Source organism: Pelodiscus sinensis, chromosome 12 (genome assembly GCF_052426305.1).
Source record: "Pelodiscus sinensis isolate ZL-2025 chromosome 12, ASM5242630v1, whole genome shotgun sequence".
Classification (NCBI taxonomy): Eukaryota; Metazoa; Chordata; order Testudines; family Trionychidae; genus Pelodiscus; species Pelodiscus sinensis.
In genome coordinates, this window is record NC_143063.1 from 3,229,737 (window position 1) to 3,255,430 (window position 25,694).

General features: G+C 53.0%; 2 protein-coding genes across 8 annotated transcripts in view; both read left to right on the plus strand.

The window, feature by feature from the left end:
* Positions 1-3,667, plus strand: part of RANBP10 (RAN binding protein 10) — a 106,919-nt gene extending 103,252 nt beyond the window's left edge. For all 5 annotated transcript variants that reach the window (XM_075940528.2, XM_075940527.2, XM_075940529.2 and 2 more), the window contains one exon: positions 1,285-3,667. In XM_075940528.2, coding sequence (XP_075796643.1) covers positions 1,285-1,415 — 131 coding nt within the window. In that variant the 3' untranslated portion in view covers positions 1,416-3,667. The remainder of the gene's footprint in view (positions 1-1,284) is intronic.
* A 9,922-nt stretch (positions 3,668-13,589) lies between these two features.
* The window catches only part of GFOD2 (Gfo/Idh/MocA-like oxidoreductase domain containing 2), a 35,479-nt gene continuing 23,374 nt past the window's right edge, over positions 13,590-25,694 (plus strand). The window contains exon 1 of one of the 3 annotated variants that reach the window (XM_075940514.2): positions 13,590-13,747. The gene's annotated coding sequence lies outside the window, so the exon portion shown is untranslated. Of the gene's footprint in view, positions 13,748-15,678; positions 16,323-25,694 lie in introns of those variants that run through there. The other 2 variants (XM_075940516.2, XM_075940515.2) reach the window with 2 other exon arrangements.

A 25,694-nucleotide genomic window follows, 5' to 3' on the forward strand; every position in this document is an offset into this window, starting at 1 on the left:
CGGAGCCGCTTGGGAGCGACGGGGGCCTGGGGTTCCCCTCATTCCTGCCGACGGCTGCCAGGGGATGTGGGCTGCAGCAGAGACAGCTGGAGGCGTCTGGGCAAGGGTAGCAGGGATGCCAAACTCCCCCCGCCTGACCCCACGTCCAGCCAGCATGCAGCCGCTGCTGCTCTGCTCCCCTCCTGTCGCCTGTCCCAGCGCCCTCTGCGGGGTCCCTTGAGGAATTTCCACCTTTGCCGCGAGGTCCCCTCTCCCCCAGCTGTCCCAGGGATTGGCCGCCACGCCCCTCGGCTCCATAGCAGAGCCCGCTGGCCGGGAAGGGGGCGGTGCTGGGTCCTCAGCAGCGTTGGTTTCAGGGGTGCAGGCGAGGGAAGAGGCTGGGTTGTGAGTGCTGGGGCGGGGGTTTGCACGGACCAGGCGGAGGGTTGGGCGGGGCTTTCTTCTCCCGGGAGCAGTGCTCTGCCTGGGAGACGTGTCCCTGAGCCTTCTCGAAAGCCGGCCCCTCTCCCAGCTTGGAGCCCCGCTCACCAAAGGGCCGTGCCCAGCCAGGGCTGCCTTGTGCATGCCAGAGATCTCTCGGCGGGGTCCTTGTGTTCCCAAGCTGCCGGCCCTGTGCGTGGCTGGGCCGTTACGGAGTTCAGCCTGGCTTGGCCCCACGGTTAAGCGGCAATCAGGGTCCGCTCTGCCTCCACGGTCAGCGCCAGCCCCTGCTGTCCAGCTGGGCTCTGGAGGCCCGTTCCCTGCCCGGCGCTCGCTCTGTAAGGCCTTCACTTCTGCCACATAAAGCTGCCCCAGGCTTCCCTTGTGCTCCGGAGCCCTGAGCCGCCTCCGGATCCAGAGCAGGCTCGTCCCTTGCTTTGCCCCGAGGGAAGGCAGCCCAGAAAAGCTAGGTTCTGGCCCGGGGCAGGGCCCGTCCAGTGGGAAGCTGGCCGAATCCCAGGGCCTACTGACACAGAGACTGTCCCCGAGAACAAAGCTGAGCTAGGCCCCTTGGCGCCATGGCTCCCCGTCTGCCGGCAAAGGGTGAAGGCAGGACGGCTCCTCTGGCTGGCGGCTGCACTCTCTTGGGGCTCCCAGAGAAGGTGGATCACCCCATGGGTCCCATGGCAGCTCCTGGCTCCCCACCGGTCTCAGCCTGGGGCTTTCCCAATGCCGGGCAGGCCCAGCGTGACCCGCTCGGTGGCTGAGTAGCGGCCGCGCTAGTCTGGGCCTCGGGGAAGCGCCTGGCCCCGCGCTCCGCCCTCCGCCCGGCCTCCCTGAGACGCTTTCTTCTCTCCCCCACAGAATCTCAGAACCTGCCAAAGCAGCCCCCGCTGATGCTCGCCCTGGGCCAGGCCTCCGAGTGCCTGCGGCTCATGGCCCGCGTGGGCCTGGGCTCCTGCTCCTTTGCCAGAGTGGACGACTGTTTGCACTAGCCCCCCGAGGAGACGGCGCGAGGTCCTCCAGTGCCGCCCGTTGCCGCCGCCCGGCCCCTCCCGCTGCCAGGGGAGCGGAGCGCTCGCCTCCCCGCCGTCCCTGCGGCCACAGCGGTGCTCAGTGTTTGGCTGGTCACAAGCCTCCCCGCCGAGGGGGCGCGCTTCATTTGCGCCGACCGAGCCGCCAGTGTTCCTCTCGGCAGCCTGTGCGCTGAGCTGGTTTCTGCTAATTTCGTGATAAAGCTCCTTCGCCGCAGTGCCAGCTGCTTCCCGTAGGTCACCGTGTACAGCCCCAGCCGCCGGCCAGTGTCCGTCTCCGGCGCGAGCCACCGGGCCCTTCCCCAGGGACAGCGCCAGGGAACGCTGGGCTCCCACGCACTCAACAGGTCTCTTCGCCTCCGCCGAGGCTCCGTGTGTTTATTCCCCTCAGCCCCTCTGGCGCCTCTAGGCTTCGGCCTGGCAGCGGCAGGCTCGCGGGGCTTCCCCAGGTCGGCCCCGCCAGGGGCTCCGGGTTCCACCCCTAGCTGGAGCTCTGCCGGGCACCACCACTGACCACCCCTCCCGACCCCCGGCGGCCACTTGGATACGCCAGGGGCCTGTAGGGAGAATGGCTGTGGAGGCAGGCAGCGTGCGTGAGACCGGCACCGCTCGCACACGGCTTGTTTCAACCGGCAGCCTGTGGGCCGCAGCGGAGACGGGACGTCGGCTTGGAAGGGGGCAGCTCTGCTTTCAGGAGGGGTGGAAAGTAAACCTAGAGTTGGGAGCCACACCGGGACCCCCGGGAGTAGCGGTGAGGGCTTAACACCCAACGAGGATTCTGCAGGGCTGGGATAGGCATGGGCCCTCTCAAACGTGTGGGGCTGGGTGCATGTGGGGCTAGGCATGGCTCCCGGGCCCTCGCAAATGTGTGGGGCTGGGTGCGTGTGGGGCTAGGCATGGATCCCGGGCCCTCTCAAACGTGTGGGGCTGGGTGCATGTGGGGCTAGGCATGGCTCCCGGGCCCTCGCAAATGTGTGGGGCTGGGTGCGTGTGGGGCTAGGCATGGCTCCCGGGCCCTCGCAAATGTGTGGGGCTGGGTGCGTGTGGGGCTAGGCATGGATCCCGGGCCCTCGCAAACGTGTGGGGCTGGGTGCGTGTGGGGCTAGTCATAGCTCCTGGGCCCTCTCAAATGTGGGGCTGGGTGCGTGTGGGGCTAGGCATGGATCCCGGGCCCTCGCAAACGTGTGGGGCTGGGTGCATGTGGGGCTAGGCATGGATCCCGGGCCCTCACAAACGTGTGGGGCTGGGTGCATTCAGGGCTAGGAATGGATCCCGGGCCTTTGCAAATGTGTGGGGCTGGGTGCGTGTGGGGCTAGGCGTGGATCCCGGGCCCTCGCAGACGTGTGGGGCTGGAAGGGGAGTGTGTTTCTGGCTGGGAGCCCCGGCTGAGGGAGCAGCGTCACTGTGTGGGTCTGAGCGCTGTGCCTCATCCGACTGTCCGCAGGGGCCGTGGGGTTTGTGGCGTCTCTGCCGCTTTTTCTGCGTATAATCGAAGAGGTTTTTTTCGTCCGGGGGGAAAATGAAAAATCAGTTCGCCAGACCCCTCCCCCCGGCGGAAAGTGCTCAGCCCTCCCCAGCCGGGGCGCCGAACTGCAAGGGCGCTTCCTCACCAGGCCTGGTGCCCTTGACCCCCTGGCACTTGTGTTCAGCACCCTGAGTGGAGGCTGCTGCGGGACACCGCAGGGCACCCCTGTGCCGGAGCTCCGATCCCGAAGCCCAGCTGCCTTGGCTGACGAGCAACTGCAGGTGGCCCTGGCGGGGGTTGGACCTGTGCTCCAGAGCCTGCCTGTGGTGGCGGGGAGAGGACGTGAGGTGAAGGAGATGGGGGCGGGTCCTGGTGCCATTGTGTAATCACACCCAGTGTGCAAACGGCGAGCGCCACCTGTTGGTGAAAACATAGACCCAAAAATGTGCTTGGCCATGAGTTGCTGCAATAGCATCTGCTAAAGCCACCGGGTGTCAGATCTTGCATCCACTGTCTCTCTCCCTGCTTCTCCGCCTTCCTCGCTGGGCCTGGGGCTTGCCAGGTGGGCTTAGCTAGGGGTACAGCCCCTGCGGCTGGCCAGTTGCAGCTGTTCCTGTCCCGACCGGGCGCTAGCTTCTCGTCCCGCCTTTGTAACAACGTCCCCGCTGCTTTTCCAAGGTTCCCCGGTGGTTGTGCTTTTCGCTGCTCCATGCTAGAGTCGTTGCAACTTCCTTTAAGCGGAGCCTGCTCTTCATCATCCATCGTACAGCTGTCCCCTGGCGTCCCTGTCTTGGCCTGGTGCTATGGGTCACGTCCTACCGTGGCAGAATTGTGAGAGCTTCTTACTGCCCAGTGGCACTTCTTTGTCTGTCTCGTTCGTTGCAGGCGTGGCGTCTGCCTGTTGGGCGCGGTGCTGGGAGCTCTTCTGGAGGAGATAAGCGACTGACTGGCCTCTCCTTGTCCCCAGCAAATTCTCCCAAAGGTCATTCAGGCAGGATGCGCCACCCTTGAGTTGCATTCCCGTCAATTCCACATAGAGTCCAACTGCCCTGCGGCCTTCAAGATCCCCAGGCTGATTGCTTCCAGTTGCTGCCCAGTCTCTGAACGGGCCATGTAATTGACAGACTCCGGGGGTGCGGCTCTCCAGGTCTAGGGTCTGGCTCTGCATTGAAGGAATAGCAGGGCTCTTCTGTCGCACCAGCAATTTTCTTAATGACTCTTCCTTGTCATTCCGTCTCCAGTTGCATATGCTCTTTCGCTGGCTCTTGCTCCCGTTAGTGGCGAGTTCTTAACGCACGCGGCAGCCGATTTTTGCCTTTCTTGACTCCCTAGGGACAGTTGTATTACTTGCAGTGTATGTTTCTTGCATTGATTCCTGGCGAGATCTTTCACGCGGCCCTGCCTTACCATCAGCCTTTATCCAACCCTAGAAGACACTCACTGTCGGTCCTCAGGACTGTTTCTGTGAACTCTTTGGAGCCACCCTCTGCTAGCACCAGAAGGCTTGAACTCTTGTTACAAACCCATTTCCGGAGCCATTGTCAGCCTCCAAGACTCTGAACTTGCCAAAAACCACAGGTTACCCCTCTGAAGGTAGGTTTTGCCACTCCATATTGGTCCAGGATCCCGCTGCTGGGAGTGGCCAACAGCGAGCTATCGGTGTTGCATTCCATGGGCAAGACCCGATACAGTCGTGTGGGGAGACACCCGTGTCCCTGGGAAAAGTGGAGACTGACCTACAGCCGCCATGCCCCTCTTCCTAGTGCCTTTGGCGCCGCTGGCTGCTCCGCAGGAGCGTTACGCGTCTTGCCAACGCTTTCTCTGGGCTTACGCCAGCCTCTGTGTTTCCTCCAGTGAGTTACTGTAGTAACAGTTATTCCGAGGATAAGCTAAGTCGTAAGTACAAGCCTAAAATCCCGTTTCCAGTTGTGGCTCAATAACAGTGTAAGAACCATTCTCCGCGGTGGTATCTACAGACTAGCAGGGGAGCTGTTCCATTTTCTGCCCTCCCGGGAGGAAGCACCAACCCGCAGCCATTTGGAGACAACGTGTAGAGACAATATTTGTGCGTCTATTATTTCCTCACCAGGCCTTAGTGACGCGTTCTGCGGATGTTAACCGATGGATGGGGCGACTGACAATGCGAATTGTGACTAGTCTGAATGTTAAAAGCGCCAGTGTCCTGCATCCTGTTAAGGTCTAACGTTAGAGCTTCAATTTTGTATCTGCATCCGGGGATAGCCCCATCTGGACACGGGATACAAAGCAGCTATCCGCATGTTAGCTGAGTGCTAGGTAAGCATTTCTGTAGCCGCGGATAGAGCCCAACAAATCCGCAGGTATCTCTTACGTCTGTAACAGAGCTTCCCCCTCCTCTCCCTGGTCGCTTACCTCCTAGACGTGAGTCTCCACCCAGAGCACTTGAAAATGTGCCTTAAGGAAATGCAGGGTCTCTGGAGCTGTTCTGGTGTGACGCTGGATCAGTCTGCACCGTGGCCTGGAAAAATCACCGTGGGCTCCCGCCGGCTACAGCAGCTTGCTTGGAGTGAGCTGGGTTTGAAATCTCCCAGGTCGCCCCGTTCTCATCGCAGGCACACGAGCGGCTGCCATTGGCGCCGCTGGGATGGGACATGGCTCCACCTTCTGCCCCCCCCCCGCCCCCATGAATCCTCCCTGGGTGCTGGCTTTGGCGCTCCGGGCTGGACTAGCCGGTCCAGAGTAGGGGTCGTTGACGGTGGGGCTGGCGCTTGCGGGGTCTGGCCTGTGGGGCAGTGCCGGCGCTGGAGTGAGGGGCGGGAGCGGGGCGCTGGAGGGGCTGGGGCAGTTTCCCCCGGCGGTGTTTGAGTGGCGCCAGGACAGAGCCCTGTGGTGTTTTCGGTCTGCGATGATGATGTTCGGTCCGGTGTGAGCGTGGCCCTGGGGGGGGGGTTGGAGAGGTCTGTGCCGGTGGCTCTCTGGAGCCGGCGCTCCTGCCCCGTGGCTCTGGGGCCAGGAGTCTGGGGAGGCTTATGGGGATCCGCTAGGGTAGGGGCTGCTTCTGGGGGTCACCCAGGACAGATTCCCACTGGGGTTGGAGGGTCATTCCCCATGGGAAGCGAGTGCGCCACACTGCCTGGTGGGACTCAGTAAGCCTGCCCCCTGCTCTGCCGTGCCCCCTCCCGCTGGGCCGGACGTGGATGGGCCGGGCGGCTGCCCTGGCCAGAGCCTAGAGGGCAATTTCCTCCCAGCTGGTAAAGCAGCTGCGTGGATCCAGCCCTGGACGGAGCTGCCAACCAGCCCCCTGCCCTGTGCCCCCTGAGGCCAACTGCAGCCGGGGTGGGGCTGGCGGGAGGGGCAGGTTCCTGAGCACGGGGAGGCGCTTTCCTCTGCCCATCGGGCCCTGCCGCGGTTGAGTGTGAGGAGACTCTTTACAGAAGGGCTTGTGCTGCCCCCTTCTGGGTGTCACCCTGGCTCCGGTGTTGCCCCAGGTTGGAGCCTGCTGGTTTGGGGGCAGCTAGGCCGTTCCTGGCATGGCCACCACTGTTTGGGGAGGAGGGGATCCCAGCTGTGTCCCAAATCCCCGCCCAGCTGCCCACAGGCCTGGCTCGGTGCAAGCCAGGGCTAAGGCCGCGAGGTGAAGGTTTGACCGTGCAAATCTGAGCCCAGAGTCCCCCGTGGGTCAGGCCGGGTATGCACCCTGCAGGCTAGAGGTGGATCGGCCAGGCTAGGCCCTGCGGTGCCTCTCGTGAGGAATGTGTGTGGCCCAGACCTGCCGCGAAGGAGCCAGCCCACGCTGGAAAGGGGCCGGCTGGCTGCGAGCCGTTGATTCCAAAGTGAGAGAGAAACAGCATTGGCAGTGGAGCTCGGCTGGCCGCGGGGGCCCTGCCGGAGAGCGGGGCCCTGGCCTGTCCAGCAGGCTTGTCAGGAAACCGGCGAAAGTGGGAGCGCTGTACCGGGGGAGGCCAGGGCAGCGTGGAGGCTGGTTCTCCGCATTTGCTCTTTCCCCGCGCCCGGGGCAGAGGGATCTAGTTCTTTTGTGCCTTACCGCCATTTTCTAACCCTTCCGTTCCCATTTCCTGGCCCTGTAGCAGGAGGTAGTTCCCAGCACTCAGCCTGTTCCCTGGGGACACACAGCACGGGGCAGAGAACCAGCCCCTCGCAGGGAGATCTGGGCCCAGAGCGGCTCTGGGGAAATGAAGGCGCGATGTCAGACGGGGTTAGCTGAGCCGCTGAGAGCCAGGCTTAAACCCAAGGAAGAGCGTCCGCATGCAGCGGGGACAGCCTAGCGCACGTCACGGCCCATGGCACTCGGGCATGTCCACCAGCAGAGCGTGCTCTGGACTGCAACTCAGGGCTCTGGGCTCCGTTCCGTCTCTGCCACAGGTTTCCTGTGATGGGCAAATTGCTGCACCCCTCTGGGCCTCAGTTTCCCCACTTGTGAAATAGAGGGGATCCTGCTGTATGGAAAGCCCCAGTGTGGCTGCCCAGGATGCTCCCCTGGTTGCTACGTGTGCTGTTCAGGGCAATGTACATTTGAAAACAACTGCCCCAACACTGCCTCTGAATCGGCGTCCTAGTGAACGAGGCCTCTTGGGTTTTCTACTTGAAACTAGCTCCAAGCCAGCGTGCCGAGTGGTTTGAGCCGGGTCGCACGCTGTTGGCCCGTGGAGGGGCGGTTGTGGTGTGGGGGCGCGTCTCTCCCACTGTGATCCGTGCACCGTGCCGGCGGGGGGCTGCACTTTTGCTGCTGGTGCCCTTCATGCGCATCCGGGCCAGAGGGAAATTCCAGGTGGTCGGTTCTTATTGCTACCACGGCTTTGAGCAGCGTCCCTTCCCTGGGTAGGCCTCTGCAAGCCAGGCTGGGGGAGGTTTCAGAGCAGGCCTGCAGAGGGGTGGGAGCCAGCCGCTCTTGGAAGTGGGAGAACTCAGCCTCTTTGCTGTAAGGGCTCCATTTGCACCCAAATGTTTCACTGCAACCAGATGCCCAGCAGCAGCAGGGGGCACCTTTCTCTGAGCCAGTACTGCCTGCTACCAGCTAGAAGGGAGGTGGGAAGAGATCCCAAGCAGGAAGCACCCTCCCATGAAGCCCTTGTCCTTGGGGCTGTGCGGAGTCCAGTCTCGGTATTGCTCCTGGGAAGCTGATATGTCAGAGGCATGTCTCAAATGAAGAGACGCGTTACTTGATGGACAGTTGATCTAACCCCCTTTTTCTGACAGCAGCCAGACCCTTGTGGGAGGTTTGCACTTTACGTGACCAGACAAACAGTCCAAGTGTCCACACGACACCCTCAACCCCTTTGCATTTCTTCTGTTCCCCACATGCCTCGAAAGACACCTGCTGGGACGCAGGAGGGCTTTATCCCAAATTAGCAGGAAGAGCACAGTCGGTGTTGCCTGGTCGGCTCTCGTTGGAAATTGAAACGAACGAATGACTCTGAAGGGTTGAGGACTTTTACAGAAAACTTTAAAACCGAAATACAAAGTGGGTGTGATGCTATTTAAGGTTAATGGCCTCTCTAGTGATTTGAGTTGGGTTTTATTTTTCACGTGTCCCTCTGCTTCTCTTGGCTGTTTAGATGGCGCAGAATGGCTGGCAGTAGGGAGGGCTTGGATGACATCTTACATTTCTGTACGACAGTATATTACAAAGGAAAAACAATCCAATGCCACATACATTGTAATTTAATTTTCTTTTTCCGACTGCTCAAAACTCAGGTATGAAAAGTTCAGCTCCAGCATGGAATGTGAGGACACTTTGGTTTTGTTTCCTTTTTACAAGCCACATCAGCTACTTAAAAAAAAAAAAAAATGCACCGTACAAACATGCATTGAGCAGAGTCGTTGCTCTTCCAGACTTTTCAGCATCATTCAAGGGTTTATCCTCTTTGTTATTAACATCGGCTAAATGGACATTCTACAAGTTGTGCACATTGGTTCAGTCTAAGCTTAGTATTTGTGAATTAAGTTACCCGACACTAGCATGAAGCCCTCGAAAGGGGGGGAAATTTTAACTGAAGAAAAAAAAATTTAAAACTGTACTGGAAATATGGTAACATTCTGTTGTATTTTGACAGAATTATTTTTATTAAAATACACATCCATGTGCGAGAGCTGGTGTGGACACGTGTGCTTTGTGAGTCTGCACTTCCTTTCTGCAGTCACAATTCTGTCTCCCCGAGTTAGTGAACATCCTCCCCTCTGCACATACACGCGCCTTTCCCCAGCTCAATTTCCAGACCCCAGCTACTGCAGAGATCAGCAGGTGGGGTCTTCATGGCCCTGTTGGCTTCCATGAAATTCTCTGGAGAAGTGAAGTTTCATCCATTAAGGATCCGGTGGCTCGACTGACTGGGATAAGGAAATGCTGCCTCTTTGAGCAGGAGCAGTTGGATACAGATGTTGATCCTGATTTGTCTCCTGAGGAGCATGCTGGGTACTCCCCTGCTGAGGCTGCTTTGCAATCCTATGATCTTGCAGCTTGCATGGTAACTACGTTCACCTGCGAGGTTTTCTCCACCACCCCCATCATTCTGGAGGATAATTCAGAGCAGTGGAAAGTTGTCCCCACTTCTATTATAACCCTGATTTCCACAAAATGCTTTGCTACTTGTGGCTGCCTGGGCCATACTCACACCCACGAGCCCACCTCCTGTCCACTGTACAGCTCTGACTATACATGTCAGCCAATCTGAATCCCCACTTATTACAGACATGCTCTTGTTACTGGTGGTGACCCCAACCCACATCCCTGAAACCCACGTGTTCTGCAGCAAAGCAATACTAGGATCCATGAAGTGGAGTGCGCTAGCACTGGAATTCAAATGCAGCACAGTCAGTTTAGATTAAAAATACAACAGACAATGTGGCTACGTCTAGACTGGCGTGATTTTCCGGAAATGCTTTTAACAGAAAAGTTTTCCGTTAAAAGCATTTGTGGAAAAGAGCGTCTAGATTGGCACGGACGCTTTTCTGCAAAAGCACTTTTTGCGGAAAAGCATCCGTGCCAATCTGGATGCGGTTTTGCACAAGAAAGCCCCCATCGCCATTTTCGCCATCGGGGCTTTTTGGCGCAAACAAATACCGCGTTGTCTACACTGGCCCTCTTGCGTAAAAGCATTTGCCCAAGAGGGCTTTTGCCCAAACGGGAGCAGCATCGTATTTCAGCAAGAACACTGAGGATCTCAGGTAAGATGGTCAGTGTTCTTGTGGAAATCTTACATGAGATCCTCAGTGTTCTTGCGGAAATTCAAGCGGCCAGTGTAGACAGCTGACAAGTTTTTCCGTAAAAGAGACGAGGAGAGAGAGTTAGAAATGGTTCCAAGCTGCAGGGGTAGGTGACTACCCCAGGGACCTGTGGCCTGCTGGAAAGAGAATGTGACATTAACAGCCCCTGGCTTGGCTTGGACCCCTAGCTCTGTTCAGCTCCCAGCCATGGTCTGCCTCCAGTCCCCATCCACCCCCATTTCTGCTCTGCCTCTCCCAGCTCTGCTTCTCCCCACCCCCTGCCATTGCACCTCTGGTTGCCTTCCACCCATCTCCACTCCCATCTGAGCTCTGCCCTCCCCTCAACTTTGCTCCACCTCCTGCCTCACCCAGGGCACCGTTTCCTTTAAGGCTGGTCCTGGTTACAAGTGAATAAAAGTGAAATGTGCTTCAACTTATCAATGCCCAGTGCATAGCCCCTGCGCGACTGTGGTGCCCTCTATCCCTCTGGGCTGCCTTCACGCTGTGATGCTGGGGTCAAGCTGCCAGTCTGACAGACGCAGCCATCCACCTGCAGGGAGCCACCCAGCTGAGTTATATGAATGGGCCCCCAGTCCCTTCAGAACGATCCATTTGCCGGGAGGCTTCAGTCAGTTCCCCAGTCTTGCGCCCCGGCACCGTACCCTCTTGCCCTGGTCCAAAGCGTGGCCGAGGTGAGCTCGCTGCTCTGTGCAGAATGAGTCACACCCCAGCCTTTGTAATCGGCACTGACAAGATCCAAGCACTCTCCCTCCCCCCCCCCACCCCCACCCAACATGTTTTAGGTAAAATATAAACCAGATATATTAAGTACGGGAGGATTGTAAGCTCTTAGGAGCCGGGAGCAAGCTCAAAGTGAGTTACCTCATTTTATTTGGGTCCAAATTCAGACCAAAGGGTACAGACTAAGCCGGCTGTGAATCTAACAGCGGGTTCCACTTCCTCAGTACACAGACTGGAGCCCTCCCTCCCCCAATCTGTCTAGCCTGAGCCTAAACTTACCAGTTCAGACGTCCTGGTGGGGGGGGGGGGCGCGACTCATGAAGTCACTCTCCCCCTTTTGTTCAGGTTGAACCTCTCTAGGCCGGCACCTTCAGAACCCGACCGGTGCCAAACCCGAGAGTGTAAACTAACTCTATGGGACTGTGGGAGACTCGGCCACACCCATGCTAGGTGGGCGTGGGGCTGAGGGAAATCGTGTCAGAGCGTGGATGTTGCCGGACCAGAGACTGTCAGATGAGAAGGTTTCAGCCCGTCCTTCCAGCTGCCCTTATGGCTGGGGTCTCCAACCGTTTTAAGCATGAGATGGCTTTTTTCATTGAAGTGCAATCCTCATCCCCAAACACCCTTGCCCTGCCGTCTTCCCGCCCCTTCTCTGAGACCCTACCCCTGCTCACTCTCTCCTCCCTCCTCCCTCACTTTTATCAGGCTGGGGGCAGAGATTTGGAGTTCAGGACTGGGGCCAGGGTTTGGGGTGAAGGCTCCAGCTGGGCACTGTTTACCACAGGTGGCTTCTGGGTGGTGGTGCCAAGGCCAAGGCCAGCTTGCCCTTGCCCTGCACCACTCCCCAAAGCAGCTAGCAAACTCTCTCCATCACTGCTCTGTGGAGAGGGGGTACAGGGTGGGGGGGCACCCTGACATCAGCACCCCCACTTCGTCTTCTTCCTGTGCCCTGTACAGCAAGCGGGCAGCTCCAAGGCTGAGGCAGGAGCAGCACTGCAGAGCCGGTACTTGACAACCTCCCAGCCAAACCTGTCAGGATCACCTGTCAGAGGCTCCAAGATCTACCACTAGGTGGTTGGTGACCACTGTCCTATGGGATAGGCTCTGGGATACGGGATTGGCTGTTGATGCATCATTAACAGCTGGCTGATGATGGCTATTCTGTTGCCACTGCAAGACTTATTTCAGGAACGCACAGCCATGCTTCATGGCTTTCCATACAGTGACAGCACATACAGTCCAACAGGCTGGTCACGTTCAGTGGATGAGGACTAAACATTATACCCCACAGGGCGTACTTTGTACAAAACATATAATTATATGCCAGTGGTGGATGGGGGGGCTCCAGGGTCCTACTTCGAGGTCCAGAGTCACTGTGGCAGTGAAGTGGGATATCTGGGGAGGTGGGGGAAGGCAGAATGCCTCAGGGGTGCTGAGGCGGAGTGTGGGGCAGCATTTGCTCGTTTTCTATAAGCTGGGCACTTGTGCGGCCGCTCGAGAGAGATTGAAATGCTGCCAGCTGATTCAGAGGGCACCCCCAGCCAAGTTGTGTTTCCAGTGGTGGGGCACATAAAATTTATTCTGCACCGGGGTGGAAAAGATTAGCAGGAACACAGCTTTGAGGGTAAGATGGGATATGAGGGGGCTGCTGAGGTGGATTGTAGGCAGGGTGTGGGAGGGAAACACTGAGGCGGGGGGCGGGGGGAAGGAGATGGTGCTTAGGCAGGATGTGTGTGTGTGTGTGGATGGCTGTCTGTGTGGAGGTTAGTCCCTCCTATCAGCACCAAGCACAGCAGAAGTAGGCTCAGGACATGGTCCTGGTTGTCAACACCAGATGGGGAAAGCTGGCGGCAGGAGTGTGGTGGGGTCAGTGCCAGCTGGGGCGGGGCAAGACAGGGTGGTGTGGTCTGTAGGGTTGGCATATCTTGGGGTAGGCAGCATGGGCCCTGCGTATAGCACTGGCTGGGAAAAGGCATGGGTGGGAGTGTGGGGCAGGACCTGGGGTCAGCACTTGATGGGGAAGGGCAGGATTGTGTGATGTTGTCCCTGGGGACGCAGTCTGTGCCCAGCGATGGGTGGCGAAGGACAGGGGCAGAGGTGGTGTGCTGCCCCTGATGTTGGTGTTAGGCTAGTGAGCACAGGTGGCATAGTCCCTGGAGTCAGCACCATGTGGGGAAGACAGAGGTGGGACTGGGGTGTGGCCCAGTATTCCCTCTAATTTTTCCATCTTTGTGCAGAATACATTTTGTTATATGCACCAAGGCATGTGTAGATGTGCACCAGCAGGAGACACGCACGCTGCTGTGTGTGGGCACTCTGCCAATCAGCTGGGCCGCATTGGACTGGCTCCCAAGTGCTCAACCTACAGGGGCCACAGAGAAGGGCCCTGCCCCTGGGCTAGGCAGGGGAGGGTGTGGACGGGTGGGCGGTCCCTGGGGTTAGGCTCAGGCTCTGGTGGGCGGGGCCAAGGCAGGCCTGGGGGGCTGTGGGTCCAGGCTGCGCTGCAGGGGTCACGGCTCTGGTGCCAGCCTTGGATCCAGCCCTGGTCCCCCACTGTTATTGTGGGTCCTACTGTAACCCGTGCGCGGGCTCCCCCTGCTGCTTCTGGCGGCCTAGCGCAAGGGGCCGTGAAATGCGCTGCGGCCCCTTTAAGGCTGGGGAGAGCCCCGCCTCTCCGCGCATGCGCACGAGGTGCCGCCCGGGGGGGGGGGGAGCGGCGGGCAGAGTGTCTCCCGCGGAGGCTGGCCGGCGCGCGCTGCATCGTGCGCTGGCGGCGGGGCCGCGCCCCAGGAGTCACCCCTGCCCCGCGGGAGCGCGCCCCGCCCCGGAGGATGCGCCCGAGGGCGAGGCGGGGCCGCTGGACTTCGCTGCCCCCGGCCCGCAGGTGAGAGACCGGCCCGCGGGCCGCGCGCGAGGGAGTCTGGGGGCGCGGGGCTGTTGTGGGGAGGGGCTGAGGGGGGGGTAGTGCAGTGGGGAGGGGGCTGAGGGGGGGTAATGCAGTGGGGAGGGGGCTGGGGGGGCTGAGGGGGGGTAGTGCAGTGGGGAGGGGGCTGGGGGGGGGGGGGGGGTAGTGCAGTGGGGAGGGGGCTGGGGGGGGGTAGTGCAGTGGGGAGGGGGCTGGGGGGGGGGTAGTGCAGTGGGGAGGGGGCTGGGGGGGCTGAGGGAGGGGGTAGTGCAGTGGGGAGGAGGCTGAGGGGGGGTAATGCAGTGGGGAGGGGGCTGAGGGGGGGGCTGAGGGAGGGGGTAGTGCAGTGGGGAGGGGGCTGAGGGGGGTAATGCAGTGGGGAGGGGGCTGAGGGGGGGGTAGTGCAGTGGGGAGGGGGCTGAGGGAGGGGGTAGTGCAGTGGGGAGGGGGCTGAGGGAGGGGGTAGTGCAGTGGGGAGGGGGAGCTGGGGGGCTGAGTGATGGGAGGGGGTGCTTTGGGGATGGGGAGCTGGAGAGTGAACGAGGAGAGAGGGTGTAGGGGGAGGGAGTGCTCCCACATCCCTATGGCTATGGGGCTGGGCTGCTGTGATCCCCTCCCGCCCCGTTCCTCTGACTCGGGTCACATCACTCCTTGCCCAGGGCCCCAGTAGCCCGGGCTGGGGTTTGTGTGACATGTAATTCCTGCGGTGGGGGGAGGGAGCCTGGATTGTGCTTTGGGCAGTAATGTCATAATGACCTTTAAAGCCAGAAGGTGTTACAAGCTTGTCCTGCCTCCTGCTCAGGTGTTCACCGTGGCCTTGCCTTGCCTGCCTGATGGCCTGCTGAGCCACAGAAACAAATCACTTAGGACAGGGAAAAGTCAGCGTTTCTCAGCACTTACCCGTTGTGGGCTCTGGTTTGAACCTATATGTATAGTACTCCCCTTCCCCCAGCGTCACTGTGTAGTAGAGGGTTACAAATGTGGACTTTTACTGGGGAATAGTCTTGAAGCCTTTCCATTTGCGGTTATGTTGCTTTGCTACTTTTTCCTGTGTGCTCAAGACCTTGCTATGCTAGGAGAACAGCCCATAAGGAGCATAGGAGCAGATGGGGGACCAGAACAATTGTGCTACATACCTGCTCTTGGAGTAATGGAGAGCTCTTGATGTACCATTATTCAAAATGCTACTTTGCAGGTCGAGGTTCTGTTAGTGGCTGTGGCACAGATGCTCCGTGCGGCTTTAAACAACTCTGTTTCCCTATAAGAACTTAAAATGGGGTTAATACCAACTCAGGGACACCCTGTAAATTGTTTGTAAAGTACTTTGAGATCAAATACCTTTACTGCAGAAGAGAAAATTTACTCTTGCAAGAGCTATAAAAGTGCTCAGACTGATGAACTGTGTAAGCCTGGACTCATTGGTGAACATTCATGGTTACGCGCAAGCTCCCACCCCACTCGTGCATGCTGGGAGCTGGCTTTCAGAGGCGGCAGCGCGGGGAGTCAGCCACCTCCCTGGGAGTGGGGCAGCAGGCAGGAGCCAGTGCCTGCCAGGAGCCATCTGCCACTGCAGGTTCATGCAACTTTGTAACCGCTGAAAAACTCAGTAGTTACCACAGTTACACAATTACTGGCTTTTTAACATTCCTAATGCATACACCGTGTCTTTTGAATCAGTACTGTTATAAGCTGGGTGAAATCTTGACCCAAGCATAAGCTTACTCCTAAAACAAAAGGTAGGTCAAAACCATCCAAGACTTTTGGGTGGCTGTTGTGTAGGCTAGAGGTGTGTTTGTGTGGGAAGAGAGATCGCACACCCCAATTGAGAACCTACGAGAGGGAGAGGCCAGGCAAGACAGCCACTCAGGAGTCTGTAAGCAAAAGTTTGGCACTGGAAATAGCTAGAGAGAGAGAGAGCTTTTGGGTCTGGTATTGGCTAAGGAGGCTTGCAGACTGTAAGCTCAGAAAGTGCTGCTTCTGGTCTTGGTTCCCTTTGCATTGAGGCACAAGGCTTTGTACATGGCTTGTAAATAAACAAGATTGCATCAAGGGAAATATCAGACTCCATCAATTTCTGCTTCCAGCTGGCATGTTGCCAGGGCCCTGAACTTTGATTAGCCACTTGTTCAGATTATATCGGGGCAACCAGTTTGACCTGCATGTGTCTGTTGCCAGTGGGAATGGCACAAACTATTCAGATACTCCTCCCGCTATTGCCCCATGGCATCTTTCAGAATCTCTGAGTCCACTGCTTCTGGGAGTGGGGCATAGGCGCTGACTTCTGTTTCAGCTAGGAGATGCTCAACTCTCTCCCCCCGCTCCACCCCTTCTGCTGAACCCCAGCCCTTCCTCTTTTTAGCCCCTCCCCTGAGCAAGCCACCTTCATACCTCTGACTGTAGGTGCATATCCAGAGGGAAGGGTAGTCAAAGTAATTCAGAGCAGCACTAAAAAGGACACAGAACCTATGTTCCTGGTTCAGAACACAGCTCAGTATGGCTAGTGTGGTTGCAGTGAATCGTTTGTGCTGAAAACAATTCTGTCGGAGCAGTTCAGGTAGGAACTATTCACATGTGTGCTGTAGGTACTGTCTTAAGACTATGTCTACAGCAAACTTTGCTTGATGCTAATATGCCTGGATGCAGGGCCAATCACCGTCTAGATCAGAGCTACTCAACGTGCGACCCGTTTGTTTGTGGCACGCAGTGCCATTTGGGCTTATGCGGGGCTCAACACGCAGCCCACAGGTGGGATCCTTTTGCCATGGCCTCCACTGGGAGCATGCTCCACGACTGAGAGTCAATATAATGGTCTTCTGTTGATAGGTGGTGTAGTAGTTAAATTCTTGGACTGTCATTGCTCATTCAAAGTGCTGTCAGATGGGTGGAAATGGGGTAAATATTGCATTTTATTAATATCAGCAGAACTGACTTAAATGGGGCCTGTGTGTTGTGAAGTCTTGCCTTAAGCTTTGTATTCATGCCCGTCAGTGTGAAAGAAGCTATTTGCATGTATATGAACTACACTTAAGTTGAGGCCCTCAGCATGTGCTGTGAGTATCATTGTGGCCCCCAGGGCTTCCAAAGTTAAGTAGCCCTGATTTAGATCATCCCTGATAGATGCCTATCCAACCTGCTCTTAAATATCTCCAGCATGGAGATTCCACAATCTCCCTGGGCAATTTATTCCAGTGTTTACCCACCCTGACATGCAGGAAGTTTTTTTCTGATGTCCAACCTAAACCTCCCTTGCTGCATTTTAAGGCCATTGCTTCTTGTCCCATCATCAGAGGCCAAGGAGAACACTTTTTCTCCCTCCTCCTTGTAACACCCTTTTAGATATTTGATAACCGCTATCATGTCTCCCCTCAGTCTTCTCTTTTCTAAACTAAACAAGCCCAATTCTTTCAGTCTTCCCTCATAGTTCATGTTTTCTAGACTTGTAATCATTTTTTGTTGCTCTTCTCTGGACCTTCTCCAATTTCTCCACATCTTGAAATGCGGTGCCCAGAACTGGACACAATACTCCAAATGAGGCCTAAGCACAGAGTAGAGCAGAAGAATGACTTCATGTGTCTTGCTCACAGCACACCTGTTAATGCATCCCAGAATCATGTTTGCTTTTTTTTGCAAGTGTCACACTGTTGACTCATATTTAGCTTGTGGTCCACCATGACTCCTAAATCCCTTTCTGCAGTACTCCCTCCTAGACAATCACTTCCCATTCTGTATGTGTGAAACTGATGGTTCCTTCCCTAAGTGGATCACTTTGCATTTGTCTTGATTAAACTTCATCCTATTTTCCTCAAGCCATTTCTCTAGTTTATCCAGATCATATAAAGATTTCTAACTTGAATGTATCTGCCTTCAGTTTCCAGCCATCGGTTCTTCGTATGTATTAGTCTGCTAAATTAAAGGCTCCTTTGGTATGTGGTGTTTCTCCCTATGAAAGTACTTACTGTAATCAATCACCTCTTGTTTTTCATAAACTAAAAACAGATTAAGCTCTTTAAATCTCTCACTGTGAGCCATTTTCTCCAATCCCCAAATTACTTTTGTCTTTTCTGCACCCTCTCCGGTTTTTCAACATTCTTTAAAAAATGTGGACACCAGAACAAGACGTTGTGTTCCGGTATCTGACTCATCGATACCATATGCAGAGGTAAAATCACCTTCATGGTCCTACTCACGACTCTTTTTAAACATCTAAGGATTACATTAGCCCTTTTTGCAACAGCATCACACTGGGAGCTCATGCTCAGTTGCTTGCCCGCTGTGACCTCTAGTACCTTTTCAGAGTTGCTTCTTTCCAGGATACAGCTCCCCGTTCTGTAGGTAGGGTTTGCATTTCTTGTTCCTACATGTATAACTTTGTATTTGACTGTATTAAAACACATCCTGTGTCCTATAGCTTGACCTTTATCATGTGAACTCTTTGAGTGACTTATGTGAATTCCATGCTAAGGAAAGGTGCTAGTTTAACAGGGTTGGAGATGGAAGATTCTCTTATCTGTGGAACAGGTACATCTAGGGCAGTAGAAATGCAGTCTTCTCCTGTATGTAGTTAATATACCTTTTCCCTGATCTGAAAGGACTGCCAACTAGTATTTGAGAGGTAGTCATTTCAGCTTATAGATGTATAGGAATTTATCATTCATTTTGACCTTTTTTTTAACTGATAAGGTGGATTATTTTTCCTTATGAACAGCCTCCCCGGATTACTTAATGGGTTGAACTGTCTGAGAATGAATTGCCACTTTCAGTTTTGGATGTATTTTTTTTTTTTCTCTTAAGAGAATCAATTTTTTTTTTCAAACTTCTCAATGTCTGCTTGCTGTCTTCTCACTGTCTGCTTGTAATATCTGCAGTAAATCACAGAAATTGGAATACTTGAGTGTCTAAGCATGACATAAGATTGTATGGATACCTATGTTTGGGCTTTTATAACTGTCTGGGGTTGTATTTGCTTACTGAACTATCAGCAAACATTTCTTTCAAGTGCCGATTATTGAACAAAGAGAATGTAATGGCTCCCTTGGAACCAATGATGTCCGCAGTGTAATGCAGTGTGCTAGAGGCAACACAGTTTATACGGTTCAGACAGCAATACAAAGTTATGACCATCAATCTTTAATATAAATGCTACACTAATGCACAGTAATTGACTATTCATGTGTTACTGGCAAAAAGCCTTATGTTCAGGTTGCTAGTGAGTGAAAATTGTGCCTCTCCAGGTTTTTGGCCTGTGTGAAATAAATACGTATAAACAAACACTGGATAAAAATAAACACACAAATCATCTTGACAATTGACACTAATTGGCCTCTGTGCTTAGAAGAGAGGTACACTCTGCTTTACCCCCACTGACTCTGTATGCTCTGTGGGTGGTATACTGGAGAACACTTACTCCCTGCCACTTCAAAAACTCACAAACCTTAATTCAGGGATAATGCTGGTTATGTACCCTTTGTATCTTGTGACCTGTGTGAACGGATGCTTGTAATTTCTTGTAACCTCAGATGTACAGTGCCTTCCTTTTTAATGTGTGTAACGTTAACTGGATTTCAAACATTAGATTCATACATTTTTTTTTAAAATTTGAATCCGCACCAGAGAAATTAAACTTTCCTTTTTCCATTCCACTGAGAGTGAGAGAATTTATCAGTTGCAGGAAGGGAGAATGGTCTGTGTGTGTAGAGAGAGGTATGCCTTTCTATTGATTTTTATCCTGAGCTGGAGGGTTTTTTTTGTGCAGACACACAAGATTTTGAGCTCCATCAGCTTATTCTGGCACATTCCTCCTGTGCTAAAGTCATTAAAAAGCAAAACAAAACCAGAGACCACTACTTAATTGCCTTGCTTCTTTTTGAGGGCCTGCAAATGTAATGTTTCTTTAAAAAAGTCTTTGAGTGGTACACGTGCCAAAAATCTGAAGTTTGCAATATCACCGAGAAAATCTAAAGGTGATCTTTTTATTCAGAGCAGCGAAGTGCCAGTAGAAATTAAATAAATAGGTAAAGTGCTGGATGTCTCCAGTAGCAGTTGGAAAATGGGCTTTTAGGGTGCCTATGCTGCTTTTTCTCTTCTCTATTGTACCTCAGGGTACATCTAGACTACATGCCTCTGTCGCCAGAGGCATGTAGATTAGGCTACCAGACATAGTAAAATGAAGCGGCGATTTAAATAATCGCCGCTTCATTTAAATTTACATGGCTGCCGCGCTGAGCCGACAAACAGCTGATCAGCTGTTTGTCGGCTCAGCGCGGCAGCCATGTAAATTTTACTATGTCTGGTAGCCTAATCTACATGCCTCTGGCGACAGAGGCATGTAGTCTAGATGTACCCTCAGTCTCCCAGAGTGATGCTTGGTACTCTGAGGCCCCAGCGCCCACTCCCTGTCTTAGTTTTTCCAACTTGTAAAATGCAGCAATACTTGCCTCACGGGGGTCATTTGGATTTGTTAACATTTGAAAAGTGCTAAGGTTTATGCTGCAATGTCTAGGGATGTAAAATTCCAGTTAACCAGTTAAATCTTAGTTTAACCTGTTAACTGATTAAACAGGCTGCAGCTGTGAGCCAGCAGCCCTGTAGGGGGGGTGGCAGTCCAGTAGTTGCACATGGTGGGGGGGGGGGCGAGGGGAGAGAGGAAAAAGAAAAAACACCTTGTGTAAAGCTGTGTGTTTGACAGCGTTTATGTGAGAGCACTTTGTGGAATCCTGCACAGATTTCTGCATCTTCATCGCTTTAAGGCAAGGGTTCTCAAACTTTGTGATACCACAACCCCTCTCTAAGTTGCTCGCCCTCCCCCCCGGGGGGGTCGGGACCTGCAGTTTGAGAAACGTGGCTTTAAGGCTATGTCTGCACTGGAAAGATTTGAGGACAAAAGTACTGTCAACATTCGTAAGTTGCCAGAAAGGAAGTTGACAAATCATGTGGACTTTCCCATCCTTCGTCAATATGCTGTGGCCATGTTGCTTTGCTCTTTTTTAGCAGGGGAGCTAGCAATGGGAATAAGCATCCTGCGCTGCCTGATGTCACCTTCAGTTGCTGGACTCTGTGGGGACACACAACATAGCGCTAGGCATATTGGGAATGTGAGAAATGTCCCATCAGACACCTCTTTGCTTCCCAGCCCTCCTGGGGCTTCCGGCTTAACTTTCGTGCCGCTTGAATGACTGTCCTTGCTGCGAACTCCAGCATCTGCTGTGAGAAATTCTGGATCCCAGACTTTGTTGTGGTCAGTGTGCTTAGCCCTGTTGCAATGCGTGGTGTGCTACTTGTGCACTTAATAGCAGAGGACCAAGGCTCAGGGGCAGATGAGTGTGCGGGGAAGGAGGGTTGGCATGGCACAGTACCGCACAGTCTGCACTTGTGCAGCAGGTGTGCGTGGAAACAATTGGTAATAATTCAACCCTTGTCCACTGCCTGCCATTCCTTTGGCTGGCCTGTCCCTGCCTAGGTTAACAGGCAAACCCAGCTCTGCTTCTGGGTGTGAGCAGGGGCACCCCTTGTGCTGCCAAACTCTGCCACCTTGGTTCAGGGAGCCCGGTGTGAGGACTGGCTTGTGAGGGCGTCGTACGACTGCGGGGGGAATGGCTGGAATCTCTGAGAGAATCAACAAACGCATCAGGCAAAGCTTGGACACCACCTCGCAACAAGATTCTATTGCTACCTGGGCGTAGAACGATGCTCTGTTTGAACATAACGCAGACCTGCTCTGGCTAAGCCTTGCCTACAGAAATAACGGACTTGGGCCACCCTGCGCCACTGCCACCTACCATCCACCCCCCAGGCTTCAAGCGCAACTTACCACACTGCCACCACCCCCATCCCTCGCCTGCACAAGAAGTCACTCTGCCTCTCTCCCTTTCGAATCCCTGTGCCTCTTCCCTCGCTTCATGCTCCATGTCCAGTTGCTGAGAGTCCTTGTAAACCTCGGGACCTGAGAACAATTCCTTGCTAGCTGGTGCACCGGTTGTCACTGGATTGTGTCCCACGTCCTCATCTGCTTTCACCTCTTCTTCAGTAAGTTCTGTCTCCAGCTAACTCCTGTTCCTGACTCTGTGCTGTGGGAAGTATCCACTCTCCTTGGACCATTGGGGCATTGTGGGAAGCAGGCAGGAGTTCAATGAACTCGACAAAAAACTCACCCTGCAGGATTGTTGACAATAAAGGGAGAGGGAGCAACCACACTTACCAATGTGGCCGAGGCCTTATAAGATCGGATTGCTGTAATGCTCTGAATGTAGGGCTGCATTTTAAGATTTGGACTTGTCAATGGATGAGGCAGCCTTCTGACTTTGCGATACCTCCCACAGGGATTGCATCACAGCTGTTCTCTGTTTGCTCTGGCTTCTGGTTTTGGATTGGGGTTTAATTCAAGGTTTGGGTTTGATTTAAAAGTTGGAGTTTTTTTAAATGGTTTGAGCTCTGTGAGACCTACCTTCCCCTCATGTGACACAACTACAACTGCGAGCAGCTGCGTGCAAACTCACAACCCTGTGTTTAACTGAGTGTGTTTGGAGAACATTGCAGGGCGGGGCTCTGATAATTGCTTTTCTGCCCTGCTCCAGCACAGCCCACGTCTGACCTTTGGGGCATGCTACAAGGTCAGGATGTTTTCCCAGGCTTTCAGGAAGGATAAAGAGGATTTAGGGAGCTGTCAATTGTTCTGACATTTTAATTGTCTTTTTATTCACTTTTAACCATTTCAATGCGAATAACACTAAGAATCACAGGTATGTCTCGCATCCTAGGAATACAGTGTTTCTTTGGAACTAACTATGGTAACATGGCCAGAAGACACCTAAACTTACCTTTTATCTATGACTCAAGTTGTGTTTTTTTTGTCCACAGTCAATGTTGAATGACCATTCACAATAGCATAACGTAGCAGCAGAATGTCAAGCGAGATTCACCATTTAAAGGAATGTGTGCAATTAAAAATCTTTCTCCTTAAAAGAAAATCTGCTATAATTACAAATGAAGTTTGCGTTCTGAAAGATGAGAAGGGAAAAACTGTTTTTATTTTGTGCATTTCACAGCGTTTTGTGTAAACTAAGTTTTGTGGTTTCCTCTGTACTGTCAGTTAGGTTGCAGTCTTGTAAAGGGACACAACGTACACATTTAAATAGAGGCAGCAGCTTGTGGTGGGGTGGTGGTGTAAAAGCCTGCTCCCCGGGCATACTGGCTTCTGCCTGTCCCCCATGTGCAGAGGCAGTGGGCGGGGGAGAGGGGTGTCTTGTGTATAGCCCAGGCTGCCTGGTTTCCCCAGTTTCATCACTGGCTCTTCTTTAGTTAAGCATTTTTGAGTTGAAGTGGATTTACAGAAACAATCAGAAGATGTGAAGACTTCTGGCTGTGTGAGCCTAGGAGCTCATCCCAAATTAGGTATGGGTAAGCCTCACCCTTAACAGGTGCGGCTTACCTGTTAAGGTTAATCGGTAGGGTGTTGCTCCAGCCCTGCATGGGACCCACCGTGGACAAGAGTTGCTTCAGCTGGTGCACCCCTCCCAGCTTACCCCTCCTTTAATCAGTTTAACTGATTAAACAAGATGTTTAACCAGTTAACCAGGATTTTACATCCGTATCCCAAATTCTTTTCTCTCCTTTACTGCTGGCCTATACCACTATTGATTTATTCTTTGTAAAATGTGTTGGTGTACATGCTGCTAGAGTACTTGGATAGGTACATTTTTTAAAAGTCCAACTCTTCTGCTTTGCTTGGAAAAAATAAATGGCAAATTGCCTTTTAAAATGACCCCGAATTTAGCCCTGTGCCTCAAAATGAATTAGAAGAGTCTGTGTATCCAAGATAACTGCATCCGTTTTTTTATACATGACTGTGGTGCACAGATTAAACTTGACAACTGACAAATTCATAATGTTTTAATTGTGCTTTTACTTGCATATTGATGCTGACAAGCGTTGGCCATAAAGATGTCGTTATGTAAAAACAAAATATTTGTGAGTGGGCGAGTGCAGATGGTGTAATAAAATGTACTTCTTGCTATTGAAATCATTTAGCAAAAAGTATCTAGTCCTTTTCCCATGAAGATTTTATGCTGGAGCTGAATTGTCAGCGAGCAATACTTCCCTTCAGGTTTAATTAAATTTTTCCACATTTTAGTTCAACAGTTGAATCAGGGAAGTATCCACAGGCCCAGAAATTGGCACTCAGAAAATGTTATGGAATAAATTGTTCTGGCTTGGGGATAACAAGTTGTGAATACGCTATGTGACCTTTTCTTTTGACACTATGGAATTTTGTTTGGATTATTTTGTGCATGTGTGAAAGATTAGGGTAGAAGGTAGAGCACTATATACAACACCAAGGATGCTGTGTCATCATGTCTCCGTAATTAGTCATGCAGTCAAACCTGAAGGTAGAGTTTGGAATTGGAACAAATGAAATTGGCATTATGTATGCATGTACGTGCAAGCATATTCTGCTCAGACTGTTTATTTCTGACTTTGTTTAAGCTTGAAGTATATTCATGCAATAGTTCAATAAAATATATGGTTCTCTGCACATTTATTACTGTAAAACAATCCTATGAATTAAAAAGTATCACGGGATTAAGATTAAGGATGTAAAAGTGTAACTGTTTAAATGGCTAAGTTTCCATTAAGGTTACATGCTGGCTCCCTGGGAGTTATGAAAGCAGCAGGAACAGAGCTGTCGTATAGAATATATTCTAGTATTGCTTTTAATTTTGTAGATGCTGAATAAAAATGTCTCAGGAATGTCTGTCTTGCATAGAAAACATAATCCAAGACCAAAGGCAATTGTTAGAGGCTCAAAATCTTTAATGTATTCTCCAAATAGCCAGTGTTACAAGAATGATTAGTAGTAATGCTACTTGTGACATGTTTTCTTTCCATCAGACAGCTCCTTCAAAGCTTCGGGTTCTGCATGTTTTTCAGAGGGTAATATAGTAACCTTATCTCTCTCTTCAAATATCAGTAAAAATGTGAGTTTGAAAGGGAGAGTTTCCTGCAGCAATATGCAGCTTTGGATGTGTCTTATTTGCTAATGTGTGCCTTTAGCACAGGGAAAATGACAGCTGAGTTCTTTCACCAGGTCTTTTACTGTATATTTAAACTTCCAGAAATACACATCTTGTGAAGTAAAGAGATTTTGTTCTTCCTTACTTGCGTTTTATAACTCCTTATCTGTGAGCACTTGCTTAGCCATGGTCTGCACTACAGTGTTAGGTCGACATACTTATGTCCGTGTACACGGTGCAGCCTTGTCCCATCAATGTAAGGGCCCGACTATGCTAGGGATGTGAAAGGTAAACAGGTAAGCATTACCCTTAACGGCTTACGAGACTTGTGGGCAGTGCAGTATGAAGACTAAGGATGTTCTGTATCAGGTAATTGACTAATCAAATAGGGCTGTTGCTATGCTTCAAAGGCGAAAACACCGAAACCTGGGGTCAGCTGGGGACTTCTCCACTGACCATGAGCTGCATGCACTGCTGCATTCAAAGTGGCAGCACCGCATGGAACAGCTGACCCCGGGCTCTATGCGGTGCTGCCACTTTGAAGTACCCCTTCTCCTCCCCTTGCTGCCTCTATCTGATAGAAGCAGCAAGGGGCTGAGGGATACCACTAGTCGACTAGTCTGTCGACTGTCCGATAAGCATTTGCTTATTGGATAGTCGACTAGTCCTTCACATCCCCAATAAAGACTCCCTCCAAGCAGGGCCAGCAGCAGGGTCTGAGGCTACTCCCATGTTAAAAAGTGGGTGAGCATGGTTCCCCCATTCCTTCCAGTTCTGGTGCCCCAAATATTCTATGGCCTAGAGCCCCACTAAATCTTAATCTACTTCTGATCAAATGTGATGGCTTTTGTCCATATTCTTCTGTAGAGAATTGGTGTGAGCATAGTTTTTATTGGGAATAAATAGGAGTTATTTTTCAT